The sequence below is a fragment of the Hippopotamus amphibius genome, chromosome 7 (assembly GCF_030028045.1).
Source record: "Hippopotamus amphibius kiboko isolate mHipAmp2 chromosome 7, mHipAmp2.hap2, whole genome shotgun sequence".
Taxonomy (NCBI): Eukaryota; Metazoa; Chordata; class Mammalia; order Artiodactyla; family Hippopotamidae; genus Hippopotamus; species Hippopotamus amphibius.
Window position 1 is genome coordinate 84,824,452 of NC_080192.1, and position 24,284 is coordinate 84,848,735.

A 24,284-nucleotide genomic window follows, 5' to 3' on the forward strand; every position below is an offset into this window, starting at 1 on the left:
CTGGAAACAGAGGGTCATCATCTCTTGCTGCAAAGTTATGAAGAGGCGAGAAGCAGAGCAGGGGCAGATGGGCTGCAGCTGAGGCCTGGAGTATCTGCCTAGGGTGGGACCTGCTGTCAGGACACGAGTTCCGGCTCAGGGGCCCACGCAGGCCGGGGAGGGAAACCCAGCAGAGCAGAGCCTCCGCGCGTCCATCTGTCCGTCCACCGTCGGGATGGGAGTGAGTGCCGCACGTCTAACTGAATTTTATCAACTATAGAACTCTAATGAAAATTAATCTTTAAAAAACTACAGTAGGAAAGTAGTTTTGGGTTTTTAATATGATGGATAGCATATGCAAATTTCTGTGAAATGCTGTTTAGGAAGCAGTTTCATTGATATGTAAAATTTGCTTAGAAAAAATGAGATAGGCTTTGTACTCCTTTATTATTAAACTTTAAACTTTAACTGAAACCAAGGTTATACTTCTGTCATTTAAGTAAGTTCATATCAAATATCCACTTTTGTTTATTCATTTCCTGTGTTTCTGAACACCTGCCAAAAAAGCCTACTTAAAATCTCAGTGGACAAATGTTTTGATCAGGAAGTACAAATGAGTCACATAAAAGTATTATAAGTAGTTGTTTTTAATATTTTCCACTGGTACTACCTGACTAGTCAAATTTCCAAAACATTTTTTAGAATGAAAACAGTTCTTAATAAATTAAGAAGACATTATTGAAGGTAAAATAACAAGGGGAGAAGAGTTGACCTAGTCCCTCTAGTGGCAAACCCTAAATTTAAAAAAACTCTGGAAGTGGAATTCCAGTCTGCTCCACCACTGACTACCTCCTTACTATGTACCAATCCGGTGCCGGGAAATGGGTCTCAGGAGGAAAAGACACGGCCCTTGATCTTATGAACTTACCTTGGAGAAACATAAGTCATAACAGCCAATCAAATCTCATTCCAAGGCACAAGGGAGCCTAACAAAATCACCGTCTACACTTGATGGCAGTCAGTAGCTTTTATTTTAAATGTAAGCATACATAATACATACACAAATACACGTATTTAAATCTATACACCTACATCCTAGAAGGAAAAAATTTATAGAGTACTTTTAACTCCTGGCAAAGCCTAACATTTTTTTACAAGTTGTAGCATATAATGAATCACAGAAAAAAAAAATGTCAGAACATTCTGGGGAAGATCAGGTTCTCTACCTTCTTCAAAATAGCAGTTTGGGGAGTATGTGCAACATAACAGAGGTGGCACACGATCTGTCCAGGGGTCCCTTGGAGACAGGTGGTAGGTGACCTTTTACCTACAGGTCAGTTATGGGAAAACATTCGTGATTCTTTCACAACAGGACCCCAGATTTCCTGATAACTCTCTGACCCTCCTGGAAACAGTCCTGTAACTGCCTCATAGCCTGTAGTGTAACAGTGAGCTTTGGAGGAATGGAATTATGACTTGGGTTACAATAGCTTCATTTTAACTTCACTTTCCCACAGTTTTTATCTTTGTAAAGCTAATCGATGAAATAGAACCAAAGTTTTCAAACTGTCCTCTGGTATTTCTTGGAGTTCTTTAGACAAAAAAAAAGAATGAAGAGCAGAGAGGTCAAGATAGTTATCTAGGCCTAATTTATGGGTTTCAAGAAGTCAGGGTTCTTTGGCTTAAAACAATATTTTGAAAGATTCCACAAGTGCATTATTTAAAATCATTTTATTAAATCTTCAGCTTAGGTAAACTTTAAAATAAAGTTAATATGCTAATCTAAAATTTTCCTAAAAATAAGTAGTAAAATTACCTTATTCAAATTATACAGAAGATGATTCTAGCAGTGGATACCAATTACAATCAGGGAAAAAAGAAAGAATCAAATTGAAGCAATCAGATTGGGCACTGTCAGGAGAAGCAACAAGCTGGACTCCTGTCTTCCCAGGACAGTCTTGGTCGAGGGCAGCTTAGGGTAGGCCAACTTCCATCAAAATATCACTTCAGTTTTACCATCATCTCCAATAAACACAGAAGTTAAAGGATAACTAAAAGTCTAAAATGCAGCCTCAAAAGAGTATCAAGATGGAAAAATACTCGATAGTAATTCATAGGAAAAAGAGTTAGGGATTTTAAGCTCAAAAAAACCCTTACAGTAATGTGTATGTAGCTGCTTAAAATACAAATGCAATCTTATTTTGAAATTTTCCCCATTTAACTAGAAAAGGAGTATTTTATGTTTATTACAGGGAAAAAAATACCATTTCTAATTGTGTCACTTTAATAACACTGCAGTGAACATCCCTCTGTGGCAGCCAAAAGGTGTGGCCCTCAGATGTCCCGCCAACAAGAGCTGCCCTCTGGCTACACAGAATGCAGTGAGCTGACAGCCTCCAGCTGCAGAGCCTTTAGGACTGGACCCCCAACCACTCCTTCCCAGGCAGCCCTGGTCAAGGCCTGAGCACAGTGGGGGTGTGAGGACCTGCGCCCTTCTGCCCTGGCAGGCACTGCACTGGTTCAGACTCTGGCGGATTGCATGACCTCTGAGGCCCTCTCTGTGGATTCTGCTTCCTACCCTTTCTCCTCTGGGGCATGACACTTAGCCTCCCACCCCAAGCAATCTCTAACACTCCTGGCTCTTCCTCGAGGACCCCCACACACACCTGTACAACCATCGATCACCATGCACACCTATCTGGTAAGTTTCCTCACAAGAAGTCCCTAGGAAGTAATTACTGGTCAGAGGTATAAACATATTACCAAACTCCTCACATTTCCACAATCACTATAAAAATAAAATATCATTTCATTATATAGTCATCAATACAGGGTGTTAATTTTTAAGTATCAATCTGTTAGGCAAAAACTGAAATCTTAATTTGATTTCCGGTATTTTGAACACTTTTTTTCAGGTTACTGGCCTAAAAAGTACATGGTATATTTTCATTCATCACCAGTTCATGTTTTCCCATTTGCCTATCACGGCATTCTTTTCTCTCTTATTAACGAGACCTGTTGAATATAACTCTATGCTTGTCCTATGTATTACAAATGTCCTTTCCTGATTTGTCACTGATCTTCTCAATTTCCATAGAGCTCAATCTATTAGTCTTTTCTGCTATGGGTTCTTCCTTAAATGTAAAACTTAGAAAACCTTTCCACACTCCAAGTTTTTTAAAAAGTGAATCTAAATTTTTTACAAGTTCTCTTATGGCTTCATGTCTTACACATAAGTTTTTAAGCCTTCTAAAGATTACTTTCTAGTTCTGTTTAAGTTAAGGAAATCTGACTTTTCCTCAATGTTGTTGGCCTATTGCACCATCAGCAAAACATATTCAGACATCTATAGGCTGTCTCATGGAGATGAGTATCCTAAGGAAAAAACCAGGACCCAGGAATGAACTAGAGAGGACAACCTGACACAACAAGGAGAAACTCCTGAGGGTCTTGAGCTGCCTAACAAGATGGGATGGGCTGCCCGGGAAGGATTCAGCTGCTGACCTGGAAAAACTGGAGCCAATTCCTACTCTGATCTTCTAAGATCACTTTCAACTCCGATTGTATGACTGAATACCTGTGAGAAAACAATGCGGAAAAAGTATGTGATGTGATGGAGAATGAAGGATGAGTTATGGAAAACTGCAAGTACAGACAAGATGGATTAAGGAGAGACATAACACAACTGCTCCTAGTCGATGTGGGAAGGCTTACTGAAATGAAAAGTAGATGGTTCCAACAGCTGGGAGAGGAAGCGTGCCCCAGGCAGGCTAGGTGATAAACAAGCCAATCAAATTTGAGAAGTCAATTATTTAGGAAAGGGGAAGACAGAAGAACTAGTTAAAAGGACTGAAAATTAACAAGGAACATCTGGGGAAGAAAAGAATACTGAAGAACAAGTGTGAAGTCTATCAATATACATTGCTTTTCATTTATGCTACAAATATACACAGTATTTACTAAAAGGCCTACATTTTCAGGACCCCAGGCATTGAGGCTCAAAGGTAAATATATCATATCTTTGCAATTTGAATTTGAGCATAGGTGGGAGACATGCATATAACTATGGACAGGACACAGCAGTGGCTCATGGTGTAATGACCCCTACATGGTCAGAGAAGGCACTGCCAAAAAAAGGCTTGAGCTGAGCCTTGAAGGAAAAATAGGAATTTTCCTAGCAAAGCAGAAAAGGAAGAAAAGGAGTCAATGTGTGCAAAAGCATGGGCACACCCCTGGCATGGCTGGAAGCTGCAGTAAGTGCAGTGTAACCTAAGGAGGCCTCAGTTTAAGTGAAAGGAGGACAGCAGCAGGGGGGGAGACTGGAGAAGGCAGTGGGGCGGGACATTTCCTCTGCTTCCCAGTGCAGCCAGTAGCACCTCCATGCCTTTTAGACTAAGGTAAACTGATGGGCCGTGCTGCTGAGCAGGAAAGAAAATTTGAGACTAAGGTTCCTATGGGCCCCCAGATCTCTCAAGGTGCTTCCACTCCTAATCACGGGAATCTTTAGTCAAGTGTACAATAAATCTAAGGTAATTTTTACAGGGTTATTAAAAACAAATACACTGGTAATTCCCATTTCTCTTAAAGTGTCCATTGATTCCATAAGACTTGTATTCTTCCACACTAAAATACCCAGCCCAACTCACTAAGCCAGTCAGGTTTACTTTTCAGACAGAATATAGTAATACTATATTCCTAGTAACAGCTTAGAAGTTGTTATCCCATTTTTGCAAGTCAGAAAAAGATAAATCTTCAAAAGGAAGGATAAAGTTGCATAAACTAAGTCTATACTGAAATACTGGCTATAAAAAATTAGAAGAGCAATGAAAATTAAGAGAAATTATATGTGATATTAACTGGCAGAAAAAGAACATAAGACTTTATTGACACCATGGTTACAAGTAAAAATTATTTATACATATGAGCAAGCATATATAGAGTCTGATTCTTGAGGGAGGAGAATAAATATTTCCTTTTCTTTTTTTTAATTTTAATTTTTTTATTTTTGTCTACATTGGGTCTCTGTTGCTGTGCGCGGGCTTTCTCTAGCTGTAGTGAGCGGTACGTGGGCTTCTCAGTGCGGTGGCTTCTCTTGTTGCAGAGCACAGGCTCTAGGCGCATGGGCTTCAGTAGCTGCAGCACACGGGCTCAGTAGTTGTGGCTTGGGGGCTCTAGAGCACAGGCTCAGTAGTTGTGGTACAAGGGCTTAGTTGCTCCGAGGCATGTGGCATTTCTGGCATCTAGGGCTAGGGATCGAACCTGAATCCCCTGCACTGGCAGGCAGATTCTTAACCACTGCGCCACCAGGGAAGTCCTCCTTTTCTTCTTGCTATCCATTAATATTATCACTTATGTGAATTTAACAGACTAATGTAGAAAAAAATATGTCTTCCTCAAATATCTATAAAAATGCATTTATTCAACAGATATGAACTGAGTGCCTACTATATTCCAGGAACTGTCCTAGGCATGGGGGCTGAATAACTTAATAAAATAGAAAAAAAAAAAAAAACAGTCATCATGGAGCTTCCATTCCAATTAGGGGAAGAAAGGCAAAAATCAAAGTAAAGCATATGCTATGATGTGATAATAGAGAATAATAAATTCAATACAGAGAAATAAGGCAGGAAAGGGGATGGGGATAGGAGATGGGGAGGAGGCATGGGTGAGGGTACCATTTTGAACAGGGTGGTTAGGGAAGGTGACAGTTCAGTAAAGACAGTAAGGAGCAAAGGCAGCAGAGCAGGTGAAGGGGTACCTGGAGGAAGAGCATTCCTGGCAGAGGGAATGGACACCTGCAAAGATCCTGAGACAGGTGTGTGTGCTCTTAGGTTCGAGAAACAGCAAGGAGGCTAAGGAGCGGAGGGAGGGAGAGGCAGAGTGGTGCCAGACCATGCAGGTTTCCTGTGGCCTACTGAAAGAACTTGGCTTTGAAGGGCTTTCAGCATATAGGGATGTGAGCTGTCTTTGTAGTAAAAGATTTCATTACAGCTACTATGTTGAGAGGAGACTGAAGAATGGCAAGGCGGGAGCCTGGGGACAAAGTACAAGGCTGCTGCATTAATCCAGGAAAGCGATCATGACAATCTTTTAGGGATGGAAGAGGAAAGATGTTGACACACTCTGGATCTACCTCGAAGGTAGAGCAAATAGAACTTGCTGAAGGCTCAGTGTGGAATGTGGAGCGATGTGGAGAATGCTTCCAAAGTCCTGGGGCTGAGCAACGGGGAGGAGAGAGCTTCCTTTCCTGGAACTGGGAAGACTGTAGAAGGAGGGGGGTTAGGGAAGACTGGTTCTCTTTGGAACTGGAGATGCCTAGTGGACACTCACGTGAAGGTCCTGAGTAGGTAGCTGGGTACACAAGTGGAGAAAGCAGAGATACCTGGACTGGAGGTAACAACTGTGACGTCATCCAGACACGGCGAGTACTCAACGCTGTAAGACAAGGTCAATCACCCAGGGAGTGAAGGTACTTAGAAGAGAGAAGGGATCCCAGAACTGAGCCCTGGGTGGGGGGCTCTCACACAAAGTTTGGGGCACTGGTTGCAACCAGTCCAGGTGACTGAGAGGGAACAGCCAAAGAGGGTGAGAGAAAAGTGTGGAGTCCTGGAGGAAAGCATTTGGAAGAGAGCGAGTACCACTCCCATTCCTTGACCAACTGTGTGTGGCTGCTTTCAGGAAACAATGTAGAGTTATGTAGTTGTGACAGAGACCACATGACTTGCCAAGCTGAAAACATTTACTATTTGACACTTTAAAGAAAATGTTTGCCAGCCCTCGACCTAGAAGGATGAGACAGTGAATGAACAAGGAACATGTGGTACAGTCTGTCAACAGCATCAAGGCCTCCTGAGCCGAGTGGTCATGACATGAAGGGAGACTCAGCACGACACTTCTCCATCGCATTCAGCTGTGAGGATGCAGGAGTGGAGTCCGGCTTCCTTGGGTTTGCCGGGGAGAACAATGAAGGCAGAGAGGCAGCCAAGACTTGCACGTTACAAAGACGTACTCAAAGCCGGGCGTGAAGGGACAAGAGGGCGCAGAGGAGGTGTGGGGAAGGGAAAGGCAGTGGGATCAGAGAACTGTGGGACTGGGAGACTGGGAGCACCTGATGGAGTGAACGGGAAGAGGGGTGTGTGGTCAGAGTGGAATTCTGAAACTGAGATCACAGGGGAGCCCTTGTTGACCACAAGATCAAGGTTTTCCCCGCTAGAAGGCGAGGCTAAAGTAGGGTGAAGGAGAGGAAGTGGGAGACTGAAATCGCCTGTGATCACACAGATCAAGCGCTGGAAGCCCATCAAGCCCCGAGGCAGGCGACGTTTCACAGGCAGCTCGACGCTGAGGGGTGAGCCACACAGTAGCCAGCCTGGGAGAATCAAAGCCTGCACCATTCCAGGGTGAGAGACGGCTACCTCCCCTTGGGGCTCTGCACTTCGAGGGTGTCCATGGACGACAGGAAGCTTCCACACACAGCCCCTGCCAGCCCCCTTTGCCCTGGTCCCCACAGAGGCTCCTCCTCTCCAGGCAGGTGTGAGGGTCTGAAGAAGGCAAAGTGTGGTAAATGCCACGAGGGGCAGAGGGGGCGTAACCCAGAGCAATCAGGGAGCAGTGGGGCAGAGTCTCAACAATGTGCAAGTCAGCTCAATGGAGAGTACAGGCTTCAGCCAGAAGAACTGGGCTACCACAATCAAAAAAAAAAAAAAAAAAAAAATCTCGCGCCACATACAAAAATTACCCCAAAATGGATTGCAGGCCTAAAATTTCTAGAAGAAAAAGTATAAAATCTTTGTGGCCTTAGGTTAGGCAAAGATTTCTCAGCTACAATACCAAAAGCATGATCCGCAGCAAAAAAAAAATGATGAATCTAATAAACTAAAAAACTTCTGCTCTTCAAAACACATTGTTAAGAGAATGAAAAAACAAGACACATGCTTGTTTAAAAGATTTGTAAATCGTTTATCTCATAAAGGACTTATGTCAGAAATATCTATATATTTTTTAAACCTTGTACAACTCAAAAGACAGTAACTCAATTTAAAAAAAACGGGAAAAGATTGGAACAGATGCTTCACCAAGGATACAGGGATGGCAAATAAGCACATGATAAGAGGTCTAACATCATTAGTCATTAGATAGATGCAAATTAAAACACAAGATATCACTACCTACCTATCAGAATGACTTTAAAAAAAACTGTCTGGCAAGGATGCAGAGCCATTGTTAGTGGGAATGCAAATTTTGGCACAAACGCTTTAGAAAACAGTCTGGCAGTTTCTAAGGTTGAAACACACCATATTCAGCAATCCTACTCCTAGATATTAACCCAAGTAAAATAAAAACTAATATTCAAATAAAAACCTGTGTGTAAATGTATGTATACAGTAACTTAATTAAAAACTGGGAACAGTCCAGATGTTCTTCAACTGGAAACTGGATAAGCAGAGTAAACTGTGGCTTATCCACACAATGGAATACTACTTGGCGAGAGGAACATGAACAACATGATGGATGAACCTCACAGGCACTGCTCTTAGCTAAAGAAGCCAGCTCAAAGGCTATGAGGATCCTGCATGTATGATGCTCTGGTAAAGGCAAAGCAATAAGGGCAGAAAAGTGACCAGTGACTGTCAGAGACGAGGAGGAGGACTACAGGAAGCCAAGGAATGTGGGGTGGAAGATGATGGAAGGTTCTACATTTTTTATTGTGGTTGTGGTTACACAACTGTATGCATTCATCAGAACTCATGAAACTTTATACTAAAAAAGTAAACTTTACTGTGCATAAATTATAGCTTAATAAAAAAGTGAAAAGATATAACAATTTTCTAACTAAAAGTAAGTAATCAATACATTGGAAAGCAGTAGCTAACAAGAAGACAAACTAAATGATTAAGATGATACATGTGTGATTATTTGTGAGAAGCAATAAAAAAGAAAATATATAGCAAAGTATGCAAATACAAAATGAGATTAAAATATTTTCTCCAACTGTTCAACTTATAATTCAGTATTAGGTTCTTTTGGCTCTCAGAGTCATGTGGAAACTGTAAATTATAATTTTTTCACACAACAGAATCTCTGTTACTATATGACAAGCAGCCTATCTTTTCCCAAAACAGAAAGTCCCTAGAAATTGTCTCAATGACCCAGATCACAAGAGAGAAGGGTTAACATGACATCAGTGTAAATGTATGGCTTAAGAAGCCTCTGGAATTAACTGCCTATGGTGGCAAGAGATACAAGGTCTAGAGCACTAAGCAGCTGCCAGAGCCATGTGCCAGGGCATGGGGCAAAGAGGTACCAGCACAACAGGAGCAAAACAAGAGACAGCCTATTCAAGAAATTCTGATAAAGTTAACTCTTACTCCCCAAAACAGAGATAACAGCACTAGGCTCACTGGGTCAGGGGGAGGGGGGCGTGGCATGTAATATGCAAGTCAAGCACTTGCCCACGTGAATGCACAGTAGCACAGGGAGCATTCAGCTACCCCAGTGGTGTCCCATACAAAAATATACCTTGAGTACTTCAATGTTTGTAAAGATCTTTAGAGATTACTAGACCACTAAAAAAGTAAAGATATATCTAAAGAAGGTGAAAATAATGGTTAAAGTTTCCTTTAGTTTTCAAAAAATACACATTAAATTTTAAAGCTATTTTTTCATGACTGGCAAATACCACTGAAAGGCATCTCGTGATAGTTTGAGTATAGAGGTTGAGTCTGAGATGATGAATCTTGTTCCTGCCTAAAATATTACTTCTCTGCTGATCAATGGCCATCTCTTCCTTTTTTTTAATTAATTTATTATTTTTGGCTGCGCTGGGTTTTTGTTGCTATGCACGGGCTTTCTCTAGTTGCGGAGAGCAGGTGCTTCAGTAGTTGTGGCACATGGGTTCAGTAGTTGTGGCTCGTGGGCTCTAGAGTGCAGGCTCAGTAGTTGTGACGCATGGGCCTAGTTGCTCTGAGGCATGTGGGATCTTCCTGGACCAGTGCACAAACCCGTGTCCCCTGCATTGGCAGGCGGATTCTTAACCACTGCACCACCAGCTTAAAATTGAGCTCTACAAAAAGGCTTCACTCTTTATGTAATTTAAAGCTAGTACAAATCACAATCTCACATATAGGTTGCATTTTACAAAAGTTCCTTTTAGTAAGCTTCTTGGATTTAGAATACAGTTTCCATAGAAACAGCATTACAGTTAAGGTCCTGAGTAGATTCACAAATGCCTTATTTAACCCATAATGTATAGACTATTTACAGTCTTAGACTAAGTTTTCACATCCAGCAGCAGACAAAGCACATTTGTTGCCCTATTCCTAGAAAGACTAACTCTAGATCATGCATTCTCAATGGGGGTATCCCCCCCCACCACAAAGGTGGTAGAAATTGGTTCCTGGGGGACCAAAACAAAAAAAAAATCAGTGGTTTGTGGACCTTCAAAGCTCAAACAACCCTATCTAAAAAAATGTATTTTTTAGTACTGAATTCCTCTCATTAGGGAAAACTTAATTAGTTGGATCCATTAATTTAATGACTAATTAAATGTTATTAATTAATTTGACTTAAATTTCATTTTTCTCCAGAAAGGTCAATAATGAAAAATAGTAGAGAATTACTGCTCTAGATAAACCCTGAAACAAGCGACATTTGCATGCAGAATTTTCACACCTTCCTCTGTAGCCCTCTCCACACTGTCCTGCACTCCAGTCTCTTCACCCAGGTTGGTCCTAAATCAACTGCCAACTTGTGTTCACTTCTAATCAAACTCCTTTCTCTGTTCCCGAGACCTCACCAGGTGTTAGGAAAGTGACCTCTGACTAACCTTCCCTAAGCTAGTTATACTTTCACAAGAGAAGACGGTGAAGACAACTCAATGCCTTTGTTTCTGAAGCCCTGAGTCGCTGCCCTGCAGATTGAGCATACTAGCTACCAATTTGCCAATGAGGATAATTTCCCACCTACACATACAGGACATCCCCAGTTAACTCATCTTAAAACAAAGCTCCTTTATACAAGGACATCTTGTAATTTTTGAAAATCATTCAAGCAATCCTGTCTTAATTAATAACTCAAAGTAATATTCCACTTAAAGAGTATACACTCGGCTAAACATAACTTGTATTTGTCCATGAAAAAGCTGGAGTAGAGACCACTCACAAAACATTTATAGTATCCATCAGTATACTCTCTATCTAGCATTTCACTACTTATGACCTCTCTCTACACTTACCACACTGTCTAATGAGAGCAAAGGAGTCCTCACTGTCTCCACAAACATGGTCCAAGTAGAGGGTAGGATAACCTTGATCCAGTTCTCCAGAGAAGACATCCCACAGCTTTCCCACCTTATCTTTGGTAAGCCCTATGGTTATGTGATGCTAGGCTGCCTGAAACTAGCTTCGAGGGGCTGGGGAACCCATCATACCTGGCAAGAACCTGCAGGGCCAGCCCGTCCTCCTGGTCCCTCCCACACCCAAATCTCAAACATAAATTACCTCTTCTCCTTTTCCCCAACCTTAACTCCTTTTACTTCTCATGATGCATATTTTATTTTTTCAAATATATGGCATAATTTTAATTCCTACCTCAGTTATATTACTCAGGTCTGACCTCCCAGAGAACAACCCAATTCCTCCTATATAATTTCTACTTCTGGTAATAAGCATTTCTGAAATACATCCTTTGTGAACTAAATGATTACCATGCAACCTCTACTAAACTGCCATATGCTTACATTTCCATCTGTCAGTTGTCTTAGGCCTAGATGTCAGAGTATTTAGGATTGTTTAAACAGAAAAAGATTCGGGATGGTCTTAAGTGGAACACAGCTGAGAGGGTGTATATTTATCCCTCTCCCCTAACAGAGGATCCACAGCCTCAGCCCTCTGTGTTCATATGGCACAGGTGCCACGTCCTCTGGAGTCTCCAAGCATCTTCCCTTGCAACACAAAGAAATGGGAATGAAAGTCTGACACCTAGGTTCATTTTCCTCTGCTTCATTTCTCCCAAAGGCTGCATTTCAAAAATCTTTCACATGCTCTGTTTGACTCTACCTTCCTTTTGTAGTCTCAAAACCCGGTTCATTTTTTTAAAATTGCCCCAACAATTTATTTATTTCATAATTTAAAATTTTCTAGTGTCGGAAAAAGCAGACTAAAAGAAATCTGAAAATTCTAGAATTCCCAATATAGTCAATCATGGCTTCTGAGAGAATATGGTCACCATGTTTCTCAAAACAGATGCTCCAAACACATGGTCTAAAAGTATCCTGTACTTGGAAAGACACCTGGCACTGCTCCAGAAAACCCAGGACTCATAGCTTCTCTAACCTAGTGAAACTAAAACTACACACCTTCATTTGTCTGACAGGAAAGTCTGAATACAGCCAAAAGGGAGCATGTGCATCTGTGTGACACCATTTAAATTAACCAACACAAACAAACAAGGAAAAGCAGGCCACGAAAACACAATTCTGGACAACTTTTAGATTAGCACACAAAAGTTCACCTTTACAATGACTAGTTCTGGAACGAATCACATAATGTCATGAACTTTGAGTTCTATTGTATCTAAACCGCTTCAGCTAAATCCTCAATGAAGAAATCTCCAGACTTTTTGAGAAATACAAAGAAAGTAGTTAATTTAAAATAAGTGTAACTGCTAAATACAAAATTTCAAAGACAGGAAGAATACTCGAGCAAAATATGCATATTTACTAAAAGTACTAATAAAAAATTGTAAGCATACTACATCATGATTGGTTTTAAAGGTATTTAAAATGGTAGTTTTTAATCTTGCAGTTATGTTATTGAGACTGAGAGCTTCTTATTTCTGTGAGCTTCAAATCAGTGGTAGTCACAAATCGTAAAAGGTGTTCAATAAAATTTTAAAATAAAGCATCATCTAAATCAAACTTCCTCCCAGATATGATCAAAATAAAGTGTAAAAATTAAAGTTCTCACTGAAAAAGCTTTGAGACTCAGGTATCTGATACTAGGAATACTTAAAATTTTAAGCAGAGAAAATTAGATTTAGTATGGTTAAAAATAAATATTCTTGAGAGGAGGAAATTTATTCTATAGTAAAATTTAAAATTTTAAAACACACTCTTCATCCTTTCCCACACACCTAAATAAATAAATAAATAAATAATCAATACAAACAGTTATAGTCTGGTACTATGTTAGGATCAAAATCAGCTTAGGAAAACCTCAAAGGCTTGGAGGAAGATGGAGCCTTGTTAGAACAAAAATGCAGACTAACATCTCCTGGCTGCATGTAAGAATTTATAACCTATGTGTGTAACATTCAACAATAAAATGATTCAAGGTGAACATATTTCCCATATAAAAAATAATCAACACCTGTCCTCAAAGATGTATAAATCACGGCTATGGAGGATACAAAGAATATTACAGGTTGCTTTTCCTGAATACTGATCATTTAATTGAGGGGGTGGGGGAAATGCAAGGTTCACTAAAATTTAATTGATGTGGAAAGTTAAGTAACAATATAAAACATGTTAGGAGGTATTGCAAGGAAGCACATGGCTAGAGGCAAACAAGCAGTTTGACAGACTGCCATGGGTTAAAGCACTCTGGGAAAGCTTCAGAGAAGACGGGACAGGAACTTTGGTCTTTCATGATCTTACAGGTCCTGGACCAGTGGGAAGGGATGTCTCTCCAGCTCAGAAACACACGGCACTGAGGTGGTAATTAACTCCAGGACATAAAAGAGAAGAATCAAAAGTCACAACATCAAGACAGTAAAACAAATGAGGGAAGCTTCTAAGATACAAAAATTATCCTCACTCAACGATAACCAAAAAATAAACATAAGAGTTCAGAATCATTGCATCTGAAACAGGAAATGACAAAGGCAGAAGTTGAAAAGATCTGGAGACTATTTAAAAGCTTCGGTAAGGATAGTCTGAAGAAGTGGAAAATTATGAGCGTGTTTCTCAGGAGACAGGAGAACGTAGTCAATGTCATTACAAGATCCACTATCACAGTCAGTAATAAATAACTATACAGTCAAGATATCTTGAATCATAAAATTATGCAATTACTAATGGAGGACATGCTGGAGAGAGTGGCAGACACAATATGGCCAAAAGCAGACCTCATCATCATCACTAGCTGTAATTCCTTAAGCATACACTAAACCTCCCTGAGTCTTTTTTTTTTTTAAGATTTATTATTTATTCATTTTTAAAATTTTATTTTTGGCTGCACTGGGTCTTTGTTGCTGCGTGAGGGCTTTCTCTAGTTGTGGCGAGCAGGGCCTACTCTTCCTTGCAGTGCAAGGGTTTCTCATTGCGGTGGCTTCTCTTGTTGCACAGCATGGGCTCTAGGCCCTCAGGCTTAGTTGCTCTGTGGCATGTGGGATCTTCCAGGTCCAGGGATCGAACTCATGTCCCTGCATTGGCAGGCAGATTCTTAACCACTGCACCACCCGGGAAGCCCCGAGTCTTTTCAATACAATTTTTAAAGGTTAGTTTCCATTTATACTTATTACAAAATACTGGCTATACTCCCTGTGTTGTACAACATATCTTTGAGTCTCAATGTCCTCTTCTATGGGGAAAAAAAACGGTCTGAAACCTGACAAGTTTCAAGTGAGATTTAACACAGAGCTCTTTAAAAAATAAAGGTAGAATGAAAATGAAAATATAACATACCAAAATCTGTGGGACACAGCTAAAGCCTGAGAGGGAAATTCATTAACACCATATGCATATGTGAGAAAGGAGGAAAAGTCTCAAATCAGTGATCTAAGATCTCCCCTCAAGAACTTAGAAAAAGAAGAGCAAAATAAACCAAAAGCAGGCAAAGGAAATAAAGATGAGATCAGTAATTAGTTTATTGAAAATAGAAAAATAATAGAGAAAAACCAATGAAACAGAAACAGTTCTTTGAAAAGATCAATGAAATTGACAAACTTCTAGCAAGACTGACAAAGAAAGGCGGGAGGTGCAAATTACTAATATGAGGAATGAAACAAGGACTATCACTACAGACTGAAGAAATCAAAAGGATAATAGAATATTATGAACAACTCTATACACATAAATTTGACAACTTGGAAGAAATGGATCACAAAAGCACACACCATCACAACTCACCCAATGTGAAATAACATGAATAGCCAAATAACTATTAAGGAATTTAAATTTATAAGTTTAAAACTCCCTCTCCCTAAGTTAATATATAGACTGAATGCAATAGCTATCAAAATCCCAGCAAAATTCTTTGTAGGTAGACAAGACTATTCTAAAGTTTATAATGAAAGGCAAAGAAACTAGGATAGCCAAAAATTTTTTGAAATATAAGAATAAAATGAGAGGAATCAGTCTACTCTATTTCCAGACTTACTTATACAGCTACAGGAATCAAGACTGCATACTACAGAGATCCACACAAACACGCTCAACTGATTTTTGACAAAATTGCAAAAGCAATTCAATAGAGGATAGACAGCCTTTTCAACAAATGCTGAAGCACCCATAAGCCAAAAATGACCCGTGACCTACTCTTATACCTTATACAAAAATTAACTCAAAATGTGTCATGGGCTTTGGTATTCTGGGTTAGGCAATGGATTCTTAGACTTGACACAAAAGTACAATTCATGGGAGGAAAAACTGATAAAATGGATTTTATCAAAACTAAAAATGTTTGCTCTGCAGAAGATTAAGAGGATGAAAAAAAACACACAAGGAATGAGAAAAAAATCTGCAAACCACATATCAAGGACTGATATCTAGAACTATATTTTAAAAACCTCTAAAATCAGCAGTAAAAAAAAATTCAATTAGCAAATGGACAAAAGAAATGAAGACATGTCAATGAAGAGAATATACAGATGGCAAACAAGCACATGAAAAGATGTTTAACATCACTAGCCATTAGAAAAATGCAAGTTAAAACCACAATATATCATTACATACCTATCGGAATGTCTAAATAAAAAAAACAGGAACGCGAAGTGCTGGTGAGGGTGTGGAGAAACGGATCTCACATACATTGCTGTTGGGAATGGAAAATGATGCATAAACTCTGGGAAACAGTTTAACAATTTCTTATGAAACTAAACATGCAACTGCCATGTGAATCCCAGAGAACTGAAGACTTACATCTTCCTTATGTTACAATACATGTTACCATACAGGAATGTTTAAAGCAGCTTTACTCATAATAGCCCAAAGATGGAGACAAGCTAGGTGTCCTTCAAACAAAGTGTGGTATATCCACACCATGTAATACTGCTCAGCAATTAAAGGGAACAAACTAATGATACTTGCAACAACCGGAATGAATCTCCAGAGAATGTTGCTGAATGAGAAATATCCAATCCCCAAAGGTTACATACTGGGTGATCCCATTATACAACAGTCTTGAAATGACAAAACTGTAGAAATAACAGATTATAATAGTTGTTAGGGGTTGAAGAGGTGGAGTGGAAATGAAGTGGGTGTGGCTACAAAAGGACAAGGGAAGGGTTCTGTGGAAAGTTCTCTGCCTTCAAGGAATCAGTGTCAACGTCCTGGTTGTGGTCTTTACTATGGTTTTCCAACATATTATTAAAGAAAACCGGGTACAGGGGAATTCTGTTATTTCTCACAATTGCACATGAATTTACAATTATCTCAAAAAGTTTAAAGGTAACCTTATTGCAAAATAAGCACAGCAAATGACAAGAAATCCAATATCAATTAAATGATTAAACTCTCTTCAGCCCAAATTTAATTCTGAATATTAAACTTCACTCTGAACCAAAGAGTTTAAAACACATTTTCCTCACCCACGCGTGCACATAAACACAGTAACTGTAACAAGGCAGCCCAGACTGAAAAGCTGAGACTTCTCTAACAACGGAACAGAGGGGACAGAGACCTGGGCTGAATCAGGAGAAAAATCCTCCTCCAGGCTCCATCAAAGAAACTGGCTGTGTGATTTTGGACACATCACCTAACCTCTTAGGTTCCTACAAGCTAAATTTCTAATCTAGGAGACTACCTAGACCAGCACTTTTCAAACTTTGTGGTCTCGGGCTCCCAAAGAGCTTTTGTTCACACGAATTACAACCACTGATATTTACAGTATCAGAAGTTAAAACAAAATTTTCAAAAGACAAGTGGTCCTTCCACACCGTGTAGCGTCTGCAACACTCCACTGACTCTTAGAAGAGAATGAGAGTGAAAAGGGCAAAGACCAGCTTGGTATGGCCGAGAACACAACTGTGACCATCCCACGGCTTACTCTGAAATGAGACCAGTGTATAAAAGGGACCTGAAAGGTACAGAACACTGAACAAATCAGTCAAATCTGTTCTTTTAACGGACAAGGGCGTCAAGGCGGGGAAAAAGAGGCTCCGATCGGAAGGAGATCAATACTGGTTAAAATGGGGGGCTTCTGAAGGTCGGGGAGGCCGAGTCCAGTGGGTCGCCCCGCCACCGGCCCCGCTCGCGCGCCTTCGGGACCGTTACAGAAACTGCCCCAGCTTCAGACTCAACTTCGGGGAAGACGGGAAGCCCCGCGAAGCCCCGGCCGCCGAGAGCCGGGAGCCGAGAGGGGCCGCCCGAGGAAGCGGGATGGGACAGGAGGGCGGGGGTCCCGGGGCGGGGGTTGGCGGGGTAGGGTCGGCGGACTCACCAGGTGCCGCGCCACCTCGGAGGCCATGGTCCGGGCGGGGCTGGGCGGGCGAAGGGCCAGCGAGGCGGCGGCGGCGGCCTGCGGAGCTCCGCGTCCGGTGGCTGAGGGGCGCTGGGGACGGGGCGGGGCGGGGCGGGCGGGCGGGGGTCCGGGAGGGAGGGAGGGAGTTCCGGAGACAGGGGTTCGGCGGCCTCAGTGACGTGAGGGGCCGGGAAGGATGGCGCGGGGGGCGTGGCGCGGGCGGGGTCCGATCGGGAGGGGAGGTGGGCTGAGGGGAGGGGTCCTGCGGCCTCAGTGACGTAAGAGGCCGGGCGGGGTGGCGTGGGGGGCGTGGAGCGGGGCGGGGTCCAGTCGGGAGGGGAGGGGAACTGAGAGGAGGGGTCCCGCGGCCTCAGTAACGTGGGGGCGCGGGCTGGATGGCGCCGGGGGAAGGGGTCTAGGAGGGAGGGGAGGGGAGGTAAGAAGAGAGGTCCAGAGGCCTCAGTGAGCTGGGGGCCGGGGCGGGCCTCGTATCGCCACCGCGCCCAGACTCCGCGCGTGTGAAACGGGCCTGTCACAGGAGTGCCCGGACGTTTTAGAGGACAACTAGTCAGTGCCGGGGAGAGTATGGAGCACACTCGGGACATGAGGTGAAAGACGCGCGGAAGAGCAGCAACGGCTTTTCAGACCGCCGGGAGCTGGCGCGCAGATTGCGGCCGGTGCGGGGGCCGGAAATGGGCGGGGTAGGGGCGTGTCCTCAGGCGGGAGCGGCCATTGAGGATGGCGCACGGGCCGGAAGTGGGTGGGGCCGGGGCGTGTTCTCCGGGTAGAACACAGATTGCGGCTTGCGCGGAGACTTAAAGGGGGCGGAGCGGGGCGGGGCGGGGCCAGCGGGAGTGGTAAAGCGGCCTGCTAGAAGGCCGGAAGTGGGTGGGGCCGTCCGGTGGGGGCGTGTCCGCGGTCGCGGCAAGGGGGCGGTGGCGGCTAGTCTGGCCGCAGCCTCGCGCAGGGAACCTAAGAAGCCGCTGGCCGCGTCTGTCCGGAATCGGCGAAGTGCGCGGCCGCGGATGGAGGGTCCGACGGAGTGCGGGGCCCGGGACCAGCCCAAGCTGCAGCATCCCGTCGAGGGCGCCTTGGGCGGGCTGCCCGAGCAGCGCGCCGGTGCCCGCGGCCGCCTCAGGGAGCCGGGGGACGCGGCGGCCGTCCCCTGCGAACCCGTGGACGGCGCCCCGAGCGCGCCCCTGGGGAGGCGGCCCCGCAGCGGCCCCGCGGAGGAAGGCGCGCGGCCCGAGGCGCCGGGGGATGTGTCCCCCGCGCTGCGGCCCGGCCGCCCCGCGCCTCGGGAGGCGGCAGGCGCCTCCCCGCAGCTGCGGCGCGGCCCCGGAGGCGCCGACGGCGCGGCGGCCGAGGAGGAGAGCGCGGGCGCGCTGACGCTGGACCCGCTGGAGCACGCGTGGATGCTGTCGGCCGCCGACGGCCGCTGGGACAGCCTGGAGGGGCTGCTGGCCTGCGAGCCCGGCCTGCTGGCGAAGCGCGACTTCATCACCGGCTTCACCTGCCTGCATTGGGCGGCCAAGCACGGCCGGCAGGAGCTGCTGGCCCTGCTGGTGCGCTTCGCCGGCCAGCACCGGCTGCCGGTGAACATCAACGCGCGCACGAGCGGCGGCTACACCGCGCTGCACCTGGCGGCCATGCACGGGCACGTGGAGGTGGTGAAGCTGCTGGTCGGGGCCTACGACGCGGACGTGGACGTGCGCGATTACAGCGGCAGGAAGGCCTCGCAGTACCTGAGCCCCAGCACCGCAGAGGAGATCCGGACCCTGGTGGGCGCCCTGGACGAGGACGAAGTCGAGAGCGCGGCAGGCAGTGGGGGAGGGCGCTGGAGGCTCTCGAGGGTTCTGCCCTCGAACCTCATCTCCGGCAGGCTCTCGCACGCGCTGGAGGACGGCGGGGATCACCACCACCACCACCACCATCATCACCATCACCTGGCCGAGGGATTGGCTGCGGGGAAAGCAAAGGAGCCCAGTCGCAAAGCCTCTGGCAGCTCTAGTGGGCGGATGAAACCCAGACTCAACAGAATCCGCTTCCGAACTCAGATCATCCACACTACACCCTCTTTCAGAGACCCGGAGCAGCCCCTGGAGGAGGGGGAGGATGAAGAGGAGGACCGGTCTCTTAAAGGCCACTCATCCTCATTCAAATTGAGACCCAAGTCCAATGTATTTGGGTAAAAATAATTTCTTTTAGAAAGTTCTGAGACTTGTTTGTCGTCAGGACTAGGGTACTAGATGCAGACAAGGAATTGAGACCAGAAAAGGCTTAAGCTAAATGTTGCATTCTTACTTGGAGGGTTTAGAAAGGATGGGGAGGAATTCTCCCTAGCAGTATGACTGCAGAGGTTTTCCAAGCAGTTCCTCAAACCTTGACCTAGGCTTCTTTTCTCCCTGCCATCCTTCTGCCCTGGAGTCCCTGTTTTTAAGTACTAAAAATTTATCTAATCGGGTACAGAGTTGATGATTGAGGGTTCCTTTGATGTAAACATTGTTGGATGCCATGCAAAGTAAGGAGTATTGCGAATTTATTGTATCTGTTTTTAAAAGTGGTTAACTCTTCCAAGAGCAACAGGAAATGCAAATTCCAATGAAACTGGTAGTATTTGTACATGTGAACAAAACTACATACTGCCCTATCTTTTTACTAATTGCATTTGCTTTTTAAGATACTAATGAAGGTCAGGTCAGAGTTGAAGTGCACAAATACTAGTTAGAGGATAATGTGAATACAATGGGGAATTCTGTTGGTACCCTACTTGTAAGTAGTGTTCAACTTTTCAAAAGCAATTTCAGCTTTAATCACTGAGCTAAAGAAACAGGCAACATTCACTTTTCAGTTTCTCTGTTGTGTGGTTTCCTCTTAACTCTAATACCACTACACTCAATATTAAGGTACATTATAACTACACAAGTTTTTATTTAAAGAAAATGCTTTTAACAACCTATGGTACTTTTAAGTAAATATTGCCTCGTTCTGATTCTCACTAACTTGTTTTGCTTTTCTAAACGTCTGAATTTGTCAGAGTTTTTATCCTGGGGATCATATAACTGTTGGTTCTACTTGACATGACCCTATTTGACGGTGCTTAGAGTTGAATTGCTTACAGAAACTGTTTCTGTGTTAGATGATTAGCAAAAATTGACATAAATGTTAGTGAGCTGATGCTTCTGTGAAGTAATTATTAAATCAACTTAATGATTCTCACATAAGGTACACTTTTTATTTTACTAATGAAATACATTCGTAGTCTCAATAGTTTGTAGCAATGTTTTGCAAATTTTAAAGTACTAAATCTTTTCCATTTTTCAACGTTTTCTTGAATCTATTAGAGACAGAGTGAAATTATTGGAAAGCTGGTTAGTAAATCTACCCAGTTAAAAATAGCACTTTATAAAAGGGAAAAGAGAATAGATGGGACTATTTCTATATTTAAATGCTGCTGGGTATTGAATCCCTTTATATATGTCATTAAAATTAAAGACTTGTTTAACTGGTTCTTTTCTTACATTTCATTAAAATATGTTAGGGTGAATATCTTAATAATTATTGTTAAATTTAACTCACAAGCATATTAAATTCATTTGTAACAAGATTCAAAACAACTTGCAGGAGACTAATTCCAAAACATCCTTCTCCCTTGGTCTTTTTGGTCTCATAGTTGCTGAAACATAAGTATTGCAACCTAATAGAGATGACAGAGTGAGTTAACAGCTTGCAGAATGAATGAACCAATACATGAATTGCACAGAATTGCAGTGTTTAGAGAGTTCTTAGATCTTTAATTTCCCAAGTTGTAGCAATTTGTAACAAGTTGGTCACACCTCTCTAGATGGCAATTAAATTTGTTTAAAGAATAATGAAAAACATTCACATAAAATATATAAACCATTGTCCGTTTGTGTGCCTTTACTTTTGTTTTAGGATGAAAGTGGGCTGTATACGTTTTAGAAGCACTTTTATCCATACATGTGGGTGAAAAACAATCTAATTTTGTATAAATTAAAATTAGGTTCCTTGAAGGTGAAAAGCAGTCATTTGTTCTGAATCATACATTGCCTATATCTAGTGCAGGATAAATTGTAACTTCTCACTGAGTCTTAGGTTTCAAGGACAGGTCAAGCCAAAGTGAACCATAAAAACACTACAGAACCACCTCCATGTTCTACTGAACAGTCAGTGTTAATCTCTTAATTGTGAATGTTAGTGCCTAATTGCACAAAATCTATAATTTGCTTGGTCTTTAGAGATTGAGTCAATACTAAACTTGCTTTTCACATTAAAGATTTTAACTTTTATAATAAAATATACTTTAAAATTTCAAAAATCATTCCTAGGGGAATTACTTTAGCATTCCTTGTCATGATATACTTGTGACCAGTAAGTGCAGCATTTTCATCTACTTAACTCTGTTCCTCTTATTTTTCAATTTCCAAATTGAGAGTGTAAAAAGAAGTGATTTGTGTAATTTGTTGTTTGTGGAGTTGTGCCTACCATTAATGGAAACATGTATGTCAGTTTCTCAGAGGTCTTTGAGGTGAAACTGTGGTTAGAAAATCTGGGTGTGTCCATGTGTTTCTTACAGGTGCACTGGAAACTAGTGAATTTCTCACAGGTCTCTTCACTTTTATGGTGTATAGAGTGCAGTTAGCTTATAAAACTTGAAAAATGGCACTTATTCATGCCTGAAATCTTGGAGTCCACAATGCCTTGTCTTTTATTTTTCAAATCACAGAAACTTTGGAAGTTTAGAATGTAAAATTTGTAAAGTTTGTTATGTCAGAATAAAAGGTTCACACTAGATTTTTTTCCTCTGAATTGTCTAAATCTCCTATAGTCTTATATATTTTTTGCCTGTATGCCGTTTTATATTTTATACAATGCTTTTTGAAGTTTCCATCTATTTGATCCTTTTTCTATCCCTTAAATCACTGCCCGCATATCCCTAATTTAAGATAAGGGAATGAAGGTTGATGCTATTCAGGGTCACAAAGAAATGACAATAAGATCTCAAGACTCAATGCTTCTCCCCAACATTATCTTTTCTGCACTTTGAATTGCCAAATTTTGGCATAGGTGCTGTAGTTGGGCACCAGTGGTGGAGGAATCAGCTTGGGGAGAGGGTAGTACCTCTACCACTACCTTAAAAAAAATTGCAAATGAAGGGACCGACAAGGGATTAATCTCCAAAATATACAAACGGCTCATGTATCTCAATATAAAAAAAAAAATCGAAAAGTGGGTGGAAAGTGGCACAATAGTGTAAAGCAATTATACTCCAATAAAGATATGGAGAAAAAAAAACCTAACAAAAAAAAAAAAAATGGGCAGAAGCTCCCAATAGACTTTTCCCCAAAGAAGACATGCAGATGGCTAAAGAGCATATGAAAAGATGGCCAGCATCACTAATTATTAGAGAAATGCAAATCAAAACTACAATGAAGTATCACCTCATACTGGTCAGAATGGCCATCATCAAAAAATCTAGAAACAAATAATTGCTGGAGAGGCTGTGGAGAAAAGGGAACCCTCCTATGCTGTTGGTGGGAATGTAAATTGGTACAACCACTATAGAGAACAGCATGGAGGTTCCTTAAAAAACTAAAAATAGAGCTACCATATGATCCAGCAATCCCACTCCTGGGCATATATCTGAAGAAAACTAATTTGGAAAGATACATGCAGCACAATGTTCATAGCAGCACTATTCACAATAGCCAAGACATGGAAGCAACCTAAATGTCCATCGACAGAGGAATGGATAAAGAAGATGTGGTACATATATACAATGGAATATTACTCAGCCATAAAAAGAATGAAATAATGACATTTGCAATGACATGGATGGACCTAGAGATTGTCATACTGAGTGAAGAAAATAAGAGAGACAAACATGATATTGCTTGTATGTGGAATCTAAAAAATGGTACAAGTGAACTTATTTACAAAACAGAATCACAGATGTAGGAGATAAACTTATGGTTACCAAAGTGGATGTGGGGGGATAAATTGGGAGATTGGGATTGACATATACACACTATTATAAATAAAATATATTAATAATAATCTGCTGTATAGCACAGAGAACTCTACTCAATACTCTGTAATGACCTATATATATATATATCTGATTCACTTTGCTGTACAGCAGAAACTAACACAACATTGTAAATCAGCTACACTCCAATAAGAATTAATTTTAAAAAACCCCAAAAGCCTATGGCTCATGCACACACCAGCTACCATAAACCCTCCCTACCCAGCCTGGAGCTTAAGGAAGATGGGAATGCCTTTTTCCATTTTCTTCAATATCCATCAAGCATTGGACATTAATGAATTAATTTCCTCATCAACGTTGCCTTTGATCTTTGTTTAACGGAGCTCGGCAGTGGCAGAAGACATGTGAATCCTGGTTGTCACTGTCCATCATTGCTCCCTCTTAGGAAGATCCTGCTGTGATTGCTGCTGGGGCTTTTTGTTGTTGCTGTTAATTTATGACAATGCATAAAACAAGAGAAGTCTAGTTTCTGTTTCTAGAATGACTTTTTTCCTTAGAAGTATATATCTTTTTTTAAAATAAATTTATTTATTTATTTTATTGGCTGTGTTGGGTCCTCG

General features: G+C 42.3%; 2 protein-coding genes and 1 long non-coding RNA gene across 5 annotated transcripts in view; 2 read left to right on the plus strand and 1 right to left on the minus strand.

Annotated features, from left to right (window-relative positions):
* LOC130857851 (uncharacterized) overlaps positions 1-3,087 on the plus strand; it is a 55,198-nt gene extending 52,111 nt beyond the window's left edge. Inside the window, exon 7 of the long non-coding RNA XR_009054876.1 lies at positions 2,278-3,087. This is a non-coding gene — a long non-coding RNA (uncharacterized LOC130857851). The remainder of the gene's footprint in view (positions 1-2,277) is intronic.
* The window catches only part of SEPTIN10 (septin 10), a 59,390-nt gene extending 41,541 nt beyond the window's left edge, over positions 1-17,849 (minus strand). Inside the window, exons 1-2 of one of the 3 annotated variants that reach the window (XM_057743691.1) lie at positions 17,634-17,849; positions 15,929-16,007 (exon numbers count right to left, since the gene is read on the minus strand). Coding sequence is in view for 2 of the 3 variants with exons in the window: in XM_057743692.1 (XP_057599675.1) it covers positions 17,634-17,660 (27 nt within the window). In the remaining variant the exon portion in view is untranslated. The remainder of the gene's footprint in view (positions 1-15,928; positions 16,008-17,633) is intronic. The other 2 variants (XM_057743692.1, XM_057743690.1) reach the window with 2 other exon arrangements.
* Positions 17,850-18,010: 161 nt separating this feature from the next.
* SOWAHC (sosondowah ankyrin repeat domain family member C) lies at positions 18,011-22,469 on the plus strand. Its single transcript, XM_057743693.1, has one exon. The coding sequence runs from the start codon at positions 18,680-18,682 to the stop codon at positions 19,844-19,846; it is 1,167 nt and encodes a 388-aa protein (XP_057599676.1). The 5' UTR covers positions 18,011-18,679; the 3' UTR covers positions 19,847-22,469.
* The last annotated feature ends 1,815 nt before the right edge of the window (positions 22,470-24,284 follow it).

What these genes read in the sequence shown, in the direction of transcription:
- SOWAHC (XM_057743693.1), top strand. Translation starts at nt 18,680, where the DNA reads ATGGAGGGTCCGACGGAGTGCGGGGCCCGGGACCAGCCCAAGCTGCAG.